The sequence below is a fragment of the Limanda limanda genome, chromosome 9 (assembly GCF_963576545.1).
Source record: "Limanda limanda chromosome 9, fLimLim1.1, whole genome shotgun sequence".
Lineage (NCBI taxonomy): Eukaryota > Metazoa > Chordata > Actinopteri > Pleuronectiformes > Pleuronectidae > Limanda > Limanda limanda.
In genome coordinates, this window is record NC_083644.1 from 19,906,124 (window position 1) to 19,924,221 (window position 18,098).

Genomic DNA, 18,098 nt, shown 5'->3' on the forward strand with positions numbered 1-18,098 from the left:
TAGACGGTTTAAGTTGCAATTAACACTGGATTTCTCAAATGCCAACGACGACCTTGCCAGAACACAAAACCGTTCCAAGTATTTATTTATTTAAATAGGAATATTATCTATTCCCAGTCCAATCTTTATGTTGTAAATCATGGGCCATATACGGCCTATAAAGCAGTTTTAATCAGCGCACAAGATCATTCAAACACAGACATGAAAAAAGCAACTCACAAATACAAAATAAGTATCTCATAACAGCAATAACTTCTCCTGTGATAAAAGAAATATAATATAAAATAATGACTAACAAGCCCATTAGGTTGGTCCTTGGTGTGAGTGGTATTCCTAGTTTGTGGAGAGGCAGTGATGAAAAACAAACACTCTAGAGCTTCATTACAACGCGAAACGTAATGAGGTAAGAGATGAGTTAGGTTACAGCTCTTTGACAGTTTGAAGGCGAACTACTAAATTAACAAATCTCCCAACTGAGTTTAACACGGTCCTGATAAGAGATTACTTTGTTGTAATCTTGATCCAAGTTGGTTTAGCTGTATGTCACCGTGTCACACATCATGAGAAGCCACATGCACAATCCAGAATGCTCAACAATGTAATGGCAACTGTTGATTGCACCGTGAAATTCAGCAAACGCAGAGGGTGTGATTGAGAGGTGTCTCGTCTGAGAAATATTTTCACACAGTTTTACAAACAAAGGAAAAACCACTCATGGAGATGAGGAAAAAAAACCTCTCGTAGAAGTCAGTGATAATACGGTCATATGTGGCTGTGTGATTTAGCCTCCATGGTACCAATTAATTCTTACAGCTGACGTGAACCATTTGAAGTGTAATTAAAGCTCCGGCAAGCGCAACTGTAACAAGGTCCCACTTTGCACGTTCCAGCATAAACAAAGAGCCTGTAATGACATCTGCCTTGTTCTTTTTAATAGTCTGGCTAAGACCCTGGAAACTGTCCGACACAAACCTGACGAACCAGCTGCATCATCACTACCATCTGACATCAGACGCCTCAACAAAGTGAAGCAGTCATTGCATTGAAGAGGTCAGTGTGATAATTGTGTTGAGTACATAAGCATTGGCCTTTAATTCTGTTCTAAACATTTTAATGACTCCACCCCTGGTGTTAATCTGGTGTAAGTAAGAGATGGAGGATATGCAGGAAAAAAAAGAAGCCTGACTAAATTAGAATAGACTTTTGCAATAACAACGTACGAAAATACAATTGTAAAACATTCACGTAGACAATTTTAGCACAGCGTCTCGGATTCTATTTCCATGCATAGTCCCCGCCATTGTAAATTGAAACTTCCAATTTTCAACTTCACCTCTTTTCAACTGCGTAAAGTGTGTTCCTCCTCTCGGCACAAGCAAATACAAACAGACATGCACGTGCGCGCACACCCACAAACTTACACAAACTTGGAAAAAGCATGACACTTGCAATTAGCCACAGAGCCATAGGCCTGAGACAGCAGAAAGCAGCTGATGTGCTCTTAGTGAGCACCTCGTGGACCCGGCGTCACACTGAATCAGCCTGGCGAGGACCAGGGAGGAGCAACACGCCAGCAATTCAACACAACCCAATTCAGTGGGCCAGCATGGCGAGACTGACGAAGAAATCGAGCGTCTATTGTTACAAGAGCGGCACTTGTGGCGTCTCCATTCGTCCTAAATAAATTTCATTATCTGAGCTGTCAGAGAAGCAGGAAAATAATCCATCCTGGCTTATCATCACAAACACATTCTATCCACTGTGAGTGTTTTTCCTCTCTTCTCTTCAGTGTGTCTTTGCACCAGTTTTCAGTGCTTTGTGAAATGAGAATATTGCATCAACCGCATTTTACTTTTTTTTTGATAATTACCCAAACAATATTTTAGACACAGTCATCCGAGAGGAGGAAAAAGAGAAGCGTGTAACCGCCAGTGTCAGTGATGGGTTATGAATTATTCATACTGTAACTTTCATGATTACTGCAAAGAACATGCGGTGTTACACATCAAGCGCAATCATGCATGTATTGTTATACTGCCATCTAATTAAATGACAGATGTTGAACAAATGGTTTAAACTATTGTTTGACTATTTGGACTTATACATTTCACAAAATGATTTACAAATAGCACAGATGAACAATTATGGTCTGTTTGTGTTCTGTGCAGCAAGTATGCAGGGACTGCAGGATGTTAGTTGCAACATAAAGGAGCTCAATGCAAATTGAGTTGCGGAAGCGGGGGTGTTGGCAGTCAAGCTACAATTGAGTCTTTGGTTTACTCAGTTTTTAAAGTAAAGCCTCGAGCCAGCCTGAATGATCCTGACTTCATATCACAGTCTACTTATAATTGAATACTTTGATACAATAAATCCACCAGAAGGCAAAAGGAGAGGCCTCTACAGTTTCTGCTTGAAAATGTCAAATTGCTTAATGAACCAATGGAGTTTATCAGGGTGTCAAAAAAAGAAATGGGAGACTTTTTTTTTTCTTAGACCATTAGGAATGCAATGAAAGATATTAAGTACAACAGATATGAAGGAATATCAGAGTCCTAGAATTACTAACACTTTCCTATAATTGAAGGTAAATTGAAGTAGAGCAGAGGGTAACCTTTGAAATGTCATGTTATCTCACAAACTACAGGCACAGACAGTAGGTTTATATTCTTACCAGCAACCAGGCAGAATGTACTGAGATAAATTCTGACAGGGATGTTTGTAGACTCAGTTATCAGCTGCACGTTGGTCTTGTTTGTAGTTTCATTACAGCCTGCTAATATCTGTGTTCTTGACAAAGATGTAAAACCCACAGAGACATGACAAACTATCCATGCCTCCAAAATCAAACCACAGCAAACCTCATTTAGAAGCGTGACTGAAGTAGCGTTAAATTATCGTTAGAATAGTTAAGATGTATCTAAACATTTTCAAGACCTACAACGTAATATTTGTACATCTTTAAGAATTTAAGACTGTAATACTTTTTAAGACCCTGTGGAAACCTTGATTATTCGCGTTTTAACTCTAGACTCTGTTGCAAAACTTCTTCATAATTGTTTTTTTGTTCATAAAGTTTCTGTGGGTAACAAGAAAATAATTATATTAATATTAAAATGATTCAAAAGTTGAATAAATTACAAAGAGAAAAGCACACAAGGAGAAAAGCAATTTAAATGCAATTCTTCAGTATAATACACTGTCATTACGACAGTGGATCATAGTTTTGGATCAAATCTGATGATGACTTGACAAACTTTACAGAATAGCTAATGTTGGATCCCTGTGTTTCACCATAATACCATTCATCAATATGGAAAACAAGCTAACCAGACTTTTATCTACACTAATATAAATCCAGCTAACAGAGGCAGATCATTTTGCAGTGCTGGATGTTTGTTGTTGTTCCATGCTGCAGCTCACAGACACTATTTCCCTGCTCGGAGAAGCTGCTTTGCTCTTGTCTCCATTCAGCGGTTTGCATCATGTCCCACTGTGATTGGCACAGCTGCTTAAAAGGGATGAGGGCAATAATGCGGCCGAGACCATGGTGATCAATCTCCAACCTCTGAGCCAATATTCAGAAAAACAACAAGTGTGCTTGGATAAGCCTTCACCGACCCTGCTCATGCCTTCTAACGTGTTGTGCGGGGAGTTGCTAAATTATCACAATATAAATATGCTCCAAATCAGAAAGAAATAGAGGGACACACACACACACATACACACACACACACACAGACACACACATTCCTTTGCCCGACCGTGTGTGCACATCAGCTATTTGTTAACTATTGAGAGCACAGTGTCCGTCTCAATCTACACATACTCCTCTCTCCTAGCAATACCCAAGGCCAGGTTATTGATAAAGGGAACCCTAGCTGTAAAACTGTAAGGTCCAGGCTCAGGGAATTTAGTTCCAATATCCCAGAGAGAGAGAGGCTCTTCTTTAAATTAGAGCAGAAGCAAGACATAGGGACACAACATGATGTAGGTATGTGGGGGCAAACACTTACATTTACTTAAGCCGTTTTCAGACATGACGTGCAGATAAACTCCAGAGAATTGGGTCCAGACTTTACCTGCAGTTTGCTTTTCACACATGCACAAAACAGCCGGAGGTTTCTTATTATTCAGGTGAGGCAGGAAGTGACGTATTAACTCGATTGCTGCGATCACATAATTTTCTTGACAACACACAGACCCCCGTCGTCGGCTCTTATCACCACAAACTCTCTGGACATTTTCATCTAAGTCTTTTATGTTGTCACGGATTTCTGTGGATTTTATACTAGGGGCCCAGGAGGAAAAAGTCTGCAGATAATCCAGAGGCTCTCAGTCTCTTTCTATAGCTGTTTTCAGCAGCTATAGAAAGTGACAGTAACTCAATCCTTTCCTGGACGTGTCGCTGGAATGGGGGATGCAAGGTGGGCAGGAAAGGAGACTTCAGGGGTGACAGTTGCTCATGTTTCACTCTTAACGTTGATATTGTTTCATCCCGGGTCTCTGACGTACATCAAGCTTGCAATAAACCCTTCAGCGTGAGATATAAGCTGCTGCTGGGTTCTCCGTCACCCGCTCACAGAAAACCATCACAGACCGAACACTGCCCCTGCCAGGAGGCCGTCTGTGAAGAGGCCAGTTGCCCAACATACCTTCATGCAATCATCACAATGTGCAAAGAAACCCTTTCTCTTTGAAAAATCTCATCAGACTCTGTAATTTACACCTACATAATCACCACCTGTACCCATTTATAAACCCTCCTCCTCTTGAGACTTCTCCCCGACTATGAATACCTCCCCCCCCTGCTGGGACAGATGGGTGTGTCTGACATGACCTACATGAAGAGACCTCCTCAACCCCTTCCACCCGCTGTGGGCTGGCTGCTGCGTGACGCTTTGCAACTGACGCCGGGAGCCAAACGCCGCTGCCGTCGCTCCGATCTGCCGGTGAGAGCCAGACAGGCAATCTGGCTGCTCGGAGGAAAAAAACAAAAAACAGCTGGGCGCACTCATCCTCTCGGCTGCCACTCCTGTGTAGCTTGAAAGTACCTCAATTTGAAATCGTGCATTTCGCTGTTAACCTTGATGGCAGGCGGCTCCATTTTCATCAGCGCGTGGCCGCATGTGTGCCTGGCGGAGTCGCTGACAGATGTATGAGTGTCTGACTGACTGCAAATGGAGAATGAAAATGCAAGAGTAACATCTTTTCTCTGTTGGATGTGCTACAGGCATAATAGAGCCCCTCTTTTTACTGTCTGCTGAGCAGTTTCACATCCCAATAAATCTACATCCCGATTAATCTTATTTAAGGGGTGATAAAAGTTAACGGATCTGAAAGGCAGCACGGCTGTTTACTGAGTTCCTCTTACATCTTCGTCCTCCAATAGGTCACACAGATAGAAAAGTTAAATGTTCTTTCAGCAAAAGGAATTGGGTTCCCTGGCGTTTATTCTGATAAAGCAGGAATGCTGAATGCTGGAACAGTTACACAAACAACCCATCCTGGTTGGTCTCTTCCGCTCTGAAACCGCCGCACAAAGACTCCACACAGAGGATTATATTCCCTGTGACAGCTCCCTGCCACGCTGGTTCCATCCCTCCCGTCATCTCCCCACCGGTGGCACACAGAGGTGATGCTGTTCGCTGCTCTATGAAACTTTATGCAGCCCCGGGGGCCCTAAGGCTGTACTTGACAATAAAAAGTCACAGATAGGGATGCATCTGGGAAGAAATAGAAAAAACAAAAAAACAAGAACGCTGTGGGAATCACTGACTGTGTTTTTAATGGGGTGACATATGGCTCAACAGAGGTCTCCTCTTATCTACTTTTCAGAGGCAGCTAAATGAAAACGACTACAATAAAATGAGAGGAGATGAGGGCGGCTGAATGCTCCAACAAGCAGTTGATGTATCCATCTACCATGTGGCTAAATGTTTCACTTTTACAACTTCTATTCCTCGTCAAGTGTGTCTGTTTGACTGTGTCGTGTCCAAAAGCCCCGAGGAATAAATGCTCAATACATTTAGTGGACAAGGGAATGGCACTGATTATCGTTCAAATCAAAAGTAGTTTTATTAAAGTTAAATATAAGAAATAAAATGATCTCTCACATCAATGCTTTATGGATATATGTGAGCTTAAGGCAGTGAAGTGATAAAACAAAGGGATAATTAAAAAGCATATGTTGTGCCCAGGGAAACTGAAAACCACAGCAAAGTGTCCACTGGGCTACTAAAATTAACAGAACATCCACTGATCTTTATGAGGACGAGAGTAAGAAGAGAAAATATTTATGAACACAAAAACAAAACTTTTTTTTTTTTTATCCTGCTGCAGATCTGCTGCCAGAAACAGTCAGGAGACTCAGTCATTCATCTGCCATAATGGGAGCTATGGGTCATAGGATCTGGAAAATAAAATACAGCTGCCTGTGATGGGCTCCTGAGGCTGAATAATCACCAGGTTTTGTTGTGACAGCAAAGATCATAAAGCATTTTTATGATGCCATAAAAAATACCTGTTTAAGACAGCTTTTCACATGTTGGTTCAGGCTCACTGCACAACACTAAACTCACATTTCGATGCCGCATTAACTTTACAAACGTTGCTGTTTGTTTCAATGACTTTTACGAGCGTAAATCGATACTTTTCCATCCCCAAAATGCCACTGAACAGATATTTTATTAGAGCTAAGTACCAAGTATTTACCTTTCATATCAGCCCTCGCGCTAATGTTCAATGACCTTTCCAATGTCAGTTCTCAACTTTTTTCTATCGACCGACATGTATCATGAGCTGCTGAGCTCACAATCATATGTAAGAAAATCTCCTGATGCCCGAAAAATGCTGTGAGATGAAATTCACAATACACAATTTTATTTTGACTTTCTGTGCTCTCCTTAGTGTTGTATCTTAGTCTCTTCATCATTATTATTTTCTACTGTTTTTATAATGCTTTGTTTTAGTTATATATTAGTTTCTGTTTGCTACCTTTGAAACTAATGCTTATTACGAATCTTAGTGTTTATGAAGTGTCACTGTGTGTGTGTGATCTCACAGCAACCTTTTAAAAGGAATTACGATGCAAGTTAGGATGTTATTAGGGAATGCAATGAAATCCTCGGAGCAAGTGATAATTGTGAATGTTGTGTTTTTCGGTTTTTGTATAATTCCTTAAAAGCTGCAGGGACCTTGAGTTACTATAAACCAATCCTTGTGGAAAGTTATTTAGCTGTAACGGTTCAGGGCTTCAGACATCCTGAAGAAACACAAGCACGTACACACAAGCACACGCACACACGCACACGCATGCACACACACACACACACTCACACACACACACACACACACACATATACACAAACAAGCCTGCCTCCATCACTTGTAACTTAGTAATGTTTCCACTGACCATACATATTTAACTCAGAAGGTCTTTTGTCAGCACTCGCTATAATTCCGGATTAATCATATTGTATCATCCTGATTTGTTATATAATGAAGTCAGTATATTGTCAGTGCGATGTGTTTTGCAGTATAGTTTGTCAACCACTTTTGTTTAGTTGCACGACAGCATTGTACGCAGTATAAAAAAATTAACACCTACTTTCAACGGGACAAAAGGGGATGTGTGTGTTGTGTCTTTAGGAGTAATCTGATCTCTATGAGTTTGTGTTACACACACTCGTCTGCATGTTAACAACCAGACAAAGGACAGTGGTTTTCGTGATGTACGGCTCAAGGTTTTGAATTGGCTGTTGCTATGATCAGTGACACATGTGAGGAACTGCAGGGATTGGTCAGATGTGTGAAGAAAAGTTGTGGTAATTGGGCAAAGTTGCAAGATCACACCGAAGGTCAGGAGGATCGGTTGAGTTTTCATTAACTGTTTCGAGCTCAACATCCTGGAGGGACTGGATTTCTCACCACCTTCTACTTCGGCTAATTTTCACCACACCGGCTGCTTCGTTATTTCCCTGGTTAATAGGATACAAGGAGCCTCTGCTCAGTCAGCACAGAGAGATGTGTAACACAGCTTCAACCCACACAGCGATGGAGCCCAGCGTCCCTCAAGGCTTTTCTCTAACAAATCCCATTCATTTAATAAGCAGCAGCCAATAGCACAGGATTAGATTCAGCAGCAGGGTTTGATATGGAAAAATGGTCGAATTACACCATAAAAAGAAAGAAAGAATGGAAAGTTGGAGATGAGAAGCAGATAGGAGGGGGACAGATTAGGAATTAAAGGGAGGGGACAAGGATCCTGCTGAGGCTGAGGACCCTACAGGGGACGGATGCGCTAAGACGGCAATTGACTGCCTTGTGTTGTTCCACATTGGAGTTCAAGAGGCTATGAAAACATTGTCCCACGGAGTCTCATAACAGTGACCAGAGGAGTAATAAAAGACATAAAGTTGGGGAGATGGCGAGGGAGTGAGGGAGATGGGGGGAAAAAAGCAAGTAGACGAGAGAGAAAGAGGGATAGAGGAGGGAAGAAATGACGGTAGACACACGGAGGGAGAGGCAGGAAAATCAATGGTCTTCTATATGCAGCGTTGAGGATGTGCCCCCTCACTGCTCCAGACAACCCGTCCAAGGACTCTGACAGCCGGCAGACAAACTGAATCTAGCCACAGACCCACACTGATGATACGCCACCCCAGTGTAGGCCTGGGTCCATTTATCTCCTCACCCGCCACCCTGCACACACACACACACACACGCACACACACACACACACACACACTTCCACCTACTGTCTCTTCCCCTCCAAATCTAACAGTCTCATTTGGTTGAGGGCTGGTTGCAGTGTTATTGATGTCGCCAGAGGTCTGATCCATCTTGAGTCACAGATGAGGCTTGAGCCGAGGTGGTTATAACTCAGAGTTATCCCGCAGCCTGTTTGCCAGAGTATCAGACGGACACTGGTCATTTAGAGGTGGGACAGACAGCAGGCATAGCTGTATCCCCCCCGACTCGGTTTAAAAAAAAAAAAAAAGGAGAGGCGGTGGACTAGTGGCAGAAACTTGGACTATGGGCAGAAAAGGTCTCTGGTTCGTCTCTGGTTCGACTCCACAGAGAAACAACAAAAAGACGAACCTGGATTGATGTGTCCAAAAATCCAAGAGGATTCTCCCTACCCTGTCTAGTGCCCCTGAGCAAGGCACCTTACTCCCCTTACATCTGCTCCCCGGGCGCCGTACATGGCTGCCCACTGCTCTGTGTGTCCTGCACCAGATGGGTTAAAAGCAGAGGTTAAATTTCCCTCCTTGCATGAGTGTGCTTGTGCATGTCTGTGCATGTGTTTGGGACAAATAAATGTATCTTAATCTTAATCGGTTTGCCTGCCAGTGCTCCAAAAAAAGCCGTCTCAAACTTTAAAAAATAATGTCGCTAGGATTATTCAATGTGCAAATGCCGATATGGGTAAAAAAAATAAAGAAATAGAATGAAATGTGTTTACTTTCTCTCAATATTCATAGCTGGAGGATTAAGACATATTCTGTGTGAGTATGTGATTCAACATGTGGGATGGATTATCAAGGTTTACTTCTGACTGAGATTTCTGTGCTGATGTTTCTTTGCATGTATTCACTTTTGATGTGTGTGTGCGAACGTCCACCCATCTGTGTGGGTTTTTAGCTGGAGGCCAGAGTGACTGATGAATTTGAAAATCTGGATGAGGCAAAAAACAGTGTCTAATCACTCTGATATATGGGCAAATAATACGCAGGGACGCTGAGACGGTCCAGATTAAAGGAACGTAAGGAAAGGAGGAGAGGAGAGGACAAGACATAAAATGAAAGGCAAGAAAGGGGAAGGAAAGGAGGAAGAAGAAAAAAAAGACGAGGAGGGACGATGTGCTCTCTGGAGGCCCATAGGACTGTGTTAGTGAAGTCTCTGATCATCGATTAAAGAGGTTTATGTACTCCTACCCACACTTTTTGGAGGACACTCTCACCTCTCTTCCTCTAGCCCCCTCCCCCTGTTCTTCCTCTCCTGTCCATCCTCCTGCCCTTTCCCTCCTCTCTGTCTCTATCTCTCGGCTGTAACGGGCAGACAACCCATTGCTGTAATTTTCCCTGTACTATAACTGACAACTACAAAAGGTCACACATAGGGAGGGGTCTTATCCCTCTAATGACTCAACCAGAGCACGGCCCACTCACTCCATTCAAATGTCAGCGGATCAGAAATACTGATGAAAAAGAGTGCTCTTGTCCTGTTTTCTTTGAGTGTTCTTATATGATGAAAACGTGTGTGCTTGAGCTGTAATTACAAAATGTTCCTTTTTTATAGATATCAATCTCACGGTCTTACATGTTCACTGACTGAAATGTCTGGCTGAGGGTTTGAAGAAGGCATTTAGAAAATGTAAAACATCCCGAACCATCTCAAGCAAACACAATGGACTTGTATGGAGGCTTTGCACTGTTATTGGTTTGCTGCTGTGTTTTCAATTAAAACCTCAATGTCCTGCAGAAGGTACCTCAGAGAACGATGCACTACATGGAAAATGGTCACTGCTGGTGGAGAGTGCTTCTGATTGACAAAACAAAGAATGTAGTCCAGTGGTGAATGTTCCCAGGAGAAGGTCTCTGATGCACGCTCAGTGAGCAAGCAGGTAAATGCATAGTAAGACTATTCAACTGGAAGGACCTTAACAGTTTATGAAAAATATCAATCTGTACACTATAATAAAAAGTTTTTTTCTATTTCTTTTCACATGAATCAAGTTACTGTATTAATGTTTTCTTTAACTGTATAGACAGACTAATGCAGTGCGTGTTCTAAATATGTCTGGGATGTTTATTTGGCCTGTGGTGATGCTGGTTGCAGCTCTCTGAAACTTGCTGCAGCAAGTCCACACCAGCTGCAGGGCTCAGTCCACACGACCCTGAATTGGCATCGACACCACGTCTACTGCACAAAGAGCTGTTCTCCTGTTTGGTGAAGCTCGACTCAGTACACAGAACCCCGCTGCTCATGCTGTTTATACAAAGTTTATCACGTGTCCAAATTGCACCATATTCAAAACTACACTTCCGTGGAACCTTAACGATACATATTCCAAGTGTGAAGCAGACAAGATGAGTGGATCTGGAGATATGTGATTCACATGCAGACAAACGGAGGTTCTTAAAACAGGTTGCTATCACGATTACTTGTCGCATGAAAGGCTTTACATAAATGCAACTACTGAGTTCCTACTTTCTCCATATGAAGAAAAGTTTTGGAAATCCACTTAACTGAGCAGGATGACTTACGATCTGAGTCATACCTTTTAAATATGTATTTTCAAAACCCAAGGAAATAGCAGAAACGCTGGGCTGAGGATGAGTGTTAGTGTAGAAAAAACATAAAATAATAAACATTGCTGTCTCCAAAGAGAGGCAAATTTAACAGGAAGCAAACATATTTTGGTTGTTAAGATCACAAATTTAGATGAGTAAGTGACATGTGGCCCTGGGTTTACAGCTTTTGTTATGTTATTTCACTTTGTGAAGTTCTCCCACGGTAGAAAGTAAATTAACTATCAAAAGAAAATCAATGCAAGCAATCTAGGACAAACGGCACAGACACTGATATTTATTACATACAACAAGTTCAGGGATAGAGTGAGAGAGAAATGAGAGTTGAGCTGAACATGGCCAAAGTAGAAAATGAGAGCAGAGAAGAGGCCGCAGTCAATTACGAGCTCCAATCTCGTAGTTTGTGCCTACATTGATTTGTTGCGGACCAGGATCTCTGGCTCTTCCCCGGTTCACCTAATTGCACTCGCTGTGACCCACTAATTACTTCACTGAGACCTAGTTGGTCTCACCTCAGTGCTCTGGCTCACTGCGTGGAGCTGCTTCCACACCATCATGGGAGGAAGGGATGGAGAGAGAGAGAGGGGATGCGAGTGCAGCAAAGAAGGAACAGGCCTGGATTAAGAATGCATGACGTCTGTCAGAGAGGCAGAGCGAGAGGGGAGATGTAGAACGGAACAACAGGAGACAGGGCGAGTAAGTATAGAGGTGGATTTAAAGTATAACTGAACACAGGCTGTGAACTCAGGTGGAGGGTATGTCACTGAACTGCATACATAATTCAATAAATCGCTGCTGATTAGATAATTGCTCATAATCATGCCGATAATGATGACAGTGAGGTTCATTCATCTGGCACACCGGGGAGCTCACGTACCTGAAGGGATGAGACCAAAGGCCCAGTTGGGTATGAGGATGCCGAAGGGGTTGCTTCTGTCTTTCTTGTCTGTCGTCTCCTTGGCCTTGTGTTCCTCGGATTTTTGGCCCACTCCTTTGAAAGGTGTCCACCGACTGCCCACGATGAAAGAATCAGACACTGCAGACCTGGACTCCATTTCTGTGGCGCCAGCTTTGGAGTCGGCCGCAAGAGTAGCCAACTGAAGGACTCCTGTAGTCGTTTGAGATCCCATACTAGGGGCTGGAGTGGCTCGATCATCCTGAATGTTGGGTGTACTTGTTTTGTCCTCCAGAACCCATGAAATGGAAATAGATGGCTCATCTGTTGGGGAGCTGTGAGAGGGATTGTCTGTTGTTGTAGCATCTGTCCTTTGAGTGCGTATGGTCATCAGAAGCTCCGGTATGGTCACTGCAGAGGTCGTCAGCACCTCCATCAAGGCCTCGGCTGTGTAAGTCTCCTCCTCTCTGTTAGTGTCTTTGCTATTCATCCTAAAAACAGGAGCAAATCCTGAGTTTGACGTATCTTTCCCTCTGTGTGAGGAGGCTGAGGAGAGGTTTTTAGTGGGCCGGCGGACGTAGAACACCCCCCCTATGGCCTCCTCTGCTGTGTTTGCCTTCTGAGAATGAGGGGAGGTAGTGGGCTGATCCACTGGCTGCCACTGGGACAAGGTGGTGAGCTCAGACACAGTCACAAGCTCACTCTGGCTGAGCGAGGACTCTGTTTCAAGGCTCGGTCTGCCACCACCGCTGCTCATATTGTTGACTTTCACTCCAAACCCACCAGGAAACCTGCTTCCTTCTCCGCTCCCCTCCATCTCCCTCTCCTCCTCTGACACTGTTTGACCAGCTGATGGGGGTGTGGCTTCCTCTACGTCCTTATCCCTTCCCTCTCCTGAATAATTTTCTTGGTTGTCTTGTCGAAAGGACGTGGGAAGGGTCATAACCTCAAGGGGCCCTGCTTTGGCTTCCATGGGCCCCCAGGTTAGTGGTTTACCCGCGTAGGCCACATTTCCACGGGGTCCTGCTTTAGAGACACGCATGGACTCAATGACCCACTGAAAGTGCCTGCTGGGGTCTGGTGCAAAAGCTGGAGCTCCTCGGGGTCCCTGAGGGACGGATATGTTGACATGTCCACTGGGAGGTGATCCCTCATTGGGTCTTGATGCAGTGGATCCTACAGGGAACAAAGAGACAGAAGATAGGATTCGATTATCGGGGGAGAAGGAGGATTTAATTTTATGGATTTGGAAAAAGCAATTAAAAAATTGAGCCTGGTTTACATGAGCCAAATGGCACACACATAGGGAGTAGAGTTTCAGAGGTATTATGGGAACATGAAACGGTATCTTCATCCTGGACTAGAGTCGGCTGCATTTACCAGGATGAGCAAGGTGTGGTGTTTATTCACTGATATGGGTTTTAGTCACGTGTGGGCTATGTCTGTAATATGTTTTGGTTTCTCTTTTTTTCTGTGCACACAGCAAACCAGTTTCTGTTTAGTATAATGAAATTAATCAACCGAGAGCAGACAGTGTGTAGAAATTTAGTCCACATCCTTTGGGACTGTGTCCCCACTTGTAAAGAATGTGAGTTTGAGTTATTAACATTCATACTCACAGTTAACTTCTGACTATGAGCAGCATTTACATCGAAACAAACAGATATATATATCATATACATGATTGTACACACCCATTCATTAGTTTTCATACATAGACATATATAAATACAACCATAACTATTCATTCATTAGTAACAATACAAAAGTCAAACAAACGAAAACACAACAGGGTTTAAAGACCCAGATCACTTAATGACAAATATGTTTTTCTTCTCTGCAACTTCATGTTTAAATCGGCAACAATCAGAGTTGGTAAAAAACACCTTTAGGTATTTTTCTAGTAAAGAAATAACACTCAAACTCAGTTAATCTGTTCCATCAGCACTGTGTGGGTGAGAACTGTTTAGATTTGGCTGCCAGTTGCCTGCCGACACAAAACAATTAACCCCAAAACTGGCTTAAGATTGCGGTCTGTTCATTTCAAACCAGTAATTAAAACACAAATATAGAAAGAATTCATGTTAAATGACCAAAATTGTAATAACTGCCATGCTTCTGTAAAACAAAGTTTTCAGTTGCTGCTGTGGGTCTTAACACTGAATCGTCTAACATTGACGAGGCCAAAATCTGATCCATCCAAGATTTCTTAAAAAATGTAGGAATACATGAAACACCACAACCACTTATCTTTTCACATATAGAGAGATCTGTTTCACGTTGATGAGCCCAGATCAAACAAAAACAGTTCTTGACCTCAACAATATAACTTTGTCAGTCTTTGGTTTTCCAAGGCAGCTCTTAAATTTAATATTTCTAGCAGTGGTCATGCAATTTTTTACTCATTCTTGCATTCGCTCACTAAAATATATGGGAAACTGAGTTACAGGGAATGTACAGTTCAATTAATAAAGGGTTGTAATTTCCCACACGTTTTTATGTATTCAAACAAACAATTTCTCATCAGCCTGTACTGTATGATGTTGAATGTATGGGGAGATTTTCGAAATATGTCAAAATGTAGTTTAAAGACTGTAACTGGGAGTTCAGCATAACTTTCTTGCTTGTTTGTTTGTAGAGAACTGAAAGTAGCTGTGAACTCTTATTTACAGTAAGTTGGATAGAGTGAGCTTCGTTCCTCACCAGTGGCTCAGCTCAGTGTGCTGACTGAGGTTGCTGGAGTTTGTAGACAAATAGAGAGGGGCCGATGAACAAACACACCAAACGGATGGAGAGATGCATTCAAAGTAATTTCACACTTCTCTGTCCCTGTTTTCTCATTCTTTCCGTGTGGATTCTTTTACCCAAAATAGCCGGCTGGATGCGCCTGCCTGTGGTGGGAGAAGCCACGTGGAAAAACACGGGAAGACTTTCAACGTGATCAGCGAATGACTCGCACCGCAGCGGGTTCCAGCTAGACATGTTTATTTAGATGAAGTGGTTATCAGCTTACGCTAAACCAGACTCTGTCCACACCATCAATAATTCATCGCGTCTGCATGTGTGACTCAGGGCTGTTGTGTTTTTTTTTCTTCAGAACAGCGGCGTTACTGAGAGGCCGGCTAGCATCGCAACCCCCGTCATCGCTCAGCATGGTTTGGCTTTCCTCAGTTCAGTTAACATGTCTTAAAAGCACAGCATCACAACGCAGCACAACAAATTACCCCGAGAGGCAGAACATATACAAATATGTCCATGCATCAAATATTAAAATCAATGTAAATTATTCATTAGTTATTCTGTTGCCTCATGCCTAAGTGAGGTTTGTGAGCCTGAGGTTCATTTCCATAAGAGCCATGTAGCCCAGTGTAATTGTGCTATTAATAATCCAAATAGCTAATTACATACTTTTACCACACACATGCGGATGAAAGTGAGAGTAATTAAACACATTATTCTGGTTTGATCCTCTATGTAATGACCCATGTAATAAATAAAATGAGACAATTAGGCATCGGCTTGGCTGATTTCATGGTGCTGCTCAGAGTGCGGTGAAAGTTCATCTCCACTGCTGTAAATCTGTTTGGGTGAAGGCTTGGTGGAAGAACCGCAGACCAACACAAACAAACTCATAATAAAGCCCATTCAGAGAGTCATTTTGTGCCTCCGCTGTGAGTGGTTCTGCTGTGTTGACTCCACTTTACTGGAGTAAACGAGCCCAGAGAATCCCTCCAGTCACACAGTCATTTTATTAGATTGCGGGAGCAGAGGCCGACAACGAGAGAGACAGAAAGAGTGAGAGAGACAATGCCACCTCTGCCCATCTGTAGATTTGGCATCCAATAAAAAAAAAACTACTGAGCAGACGTTATTGCATGGCCACGTGAATCATGTCAGGAGCATCTAGAGTCAGCACACACACACACACACAGTCTCAAGTTGATTCGATTTTTTTTGGATAGTTTGTTATTGTTATACTCATTTAAAGTCGCAATTTGCCATATAAAATAAATATAGTAAATTCTCTCCTAATAAGGGGGTGTGTCCCCATTGCCATGACTATGTTATATTCAGGGATTAATATTAAGCAGATCCTGAAGAGGGATTGGCTGTTTATAAAAATGGACGACACGCCAGCTCCCTCAAAGAGAAGCCAACGGGTCTTCACCACCATAGTTCATAAACCCTGCCATCTCCATGTTAGTAAACATAACATGGACAAACCCGATGATGGTTGATAAATGATGGTTTCTGTCATTTTCAGTAGTTCAGTTCTTATCACACTGATGTCTGTTAATGAAACGTCTTGATTGACAGCTAAGACTGACTTGCAATTGGTCACGTATCAGTGGAACCTCAATACCTCAATCCTGATTGCTACTGTGCAGACTGTGACTCAGAATATGCAAGATGGCAGCATTTGTTGATGTAAGATGTTTTGTCTTCATGTCTGGATAGTAGGAGGACGAGGAGACATGTCATCCATCTTTATTTACAGTCTGGATCCAGCACCTTCTTGGTTACTATCAAAGTTGGTGAAGAAATTAATGTTGTCTGTTCTGCCTCCTCCCCCTGCTGATTTTGAGTGATTGTTTTGAATCATAGCCGGACTGGCCATCCAGAGCGCACTGAGAGGGGGTCGCCTTATGGGTGGGCTGGGGGGGAAGCCAGTGGACCATTAAAATAAAATCTATAAATCAATGTCTTTACCGGTTCAGTGCTTGTCATTTTGGGTGCTTATGACAGCAGGCACATGGGAGAGGTTTAGCTTCCCTGCTTTCAGAGAGAAAATATAAAAAAAAATAATAATAATAATAATAATAATACAAAGAAAAAAGAGTGGAGTGCGCAAGACAATTACTTTTACCCACTTCGCCAAAAACTAAACTTAGTTCAGAGACTGTTTTCCATTTTTTTAATAGTTTGATATTAATATTTAAAATCCAGTCAAGGAGGCAACTAGGCCCAATAATTTACTGAGAGTTGAGCATTAAAGTTATCATTTACAATGAAATGTGTATAACAGTTAATTCACCTCAATGATGCTGGTTTAAGAAGAGAAAAATCAGTTGGGCAGCTTTCCACCGAGGCAACATTAAATACAGCATCATCTCCTCCTCTGCACCTTTCGCCATCTCCCCCTTTCTTCCCTCTTCCTCATGCGACTCATCCCCCTCTTGTGCCGCTCATCCTCGCTGTAGTGATCATTACCGCCTACCTTCAGAGAGCCAGGCCGTAATTGGCATAGACAAAGATGGAGGCGAGGGGGAATGGCAGAGCAACCCAACCTCCACGTTAATTGGATACGGTTGTGAATAATACATACTGAGTAAAGCTTGGATTTTCATTAATACCTGAGGGGCAGACATTGGATTTCAGGTACAACAGCAGTGAGTATTTATATAAATACAGCCTGCAATTGCTATAGGTGAAAAAAGCTGAACACCTTTATTGAATTCTTCTGGCTGTCTGTGGGAGAGCGTTAGTCTTACTTTGTATCCTCCCATTTTCTCTGATGCCAAGGATGTGTTATTTGTGGTGGCTATTAAAAGAAAACTGCCTTTTCCACCCAAGGGCGTGATAGACATTCTTTTTGGTTTCTGTCCGTGTATTTCCTTCCTGAGCTGTAACGTGTTATAAATGGATCTTGCTCCAGTGGTTATTGGTCCAGGATCCTTCAGCGACGAGTCGTTCCTTTAATCTTTACTCCATCTTTATCCCTGAACTAATGAACTAGAGGAAGTGATTTTGGGTTATGGAGCCAGGGTGTTTTCAATAAGACATGAGCTAACCTTTTCTAACCTTGCTGGCGGTACACGGCACGAATCCCCCTCTTCTGTTTTTGCTAGAGGTTACCCGTCTGACAGGGTGTAAAGGCTCTTCAACACATA

The 18,098-nt window shown here is 42.6% G+C and overlaps 1 protein-coding gene across 1 annotated transcript in view; it reads right to left on the reverse strand.

Moving 5' to 3' along the window:
• Window positions 1-18,098, reverse strand: part of ncanb (neurocan b) — a 101,569-nt gene that overhangs the window by 68,370 nt on the left and 15,101 nt on the right. Inside the window, exon 8 of the mRNA XM_061078901.1 lies at window positions 12,190-13,383. Within this exon, the coding sequence (XP_060934884.1) occupies window positions 12,190-13,383 (1,194 nt within the window). The remainder of the gene's footprint in view (window positions 1-12,189; window positions 13,384-18,098) is intronic.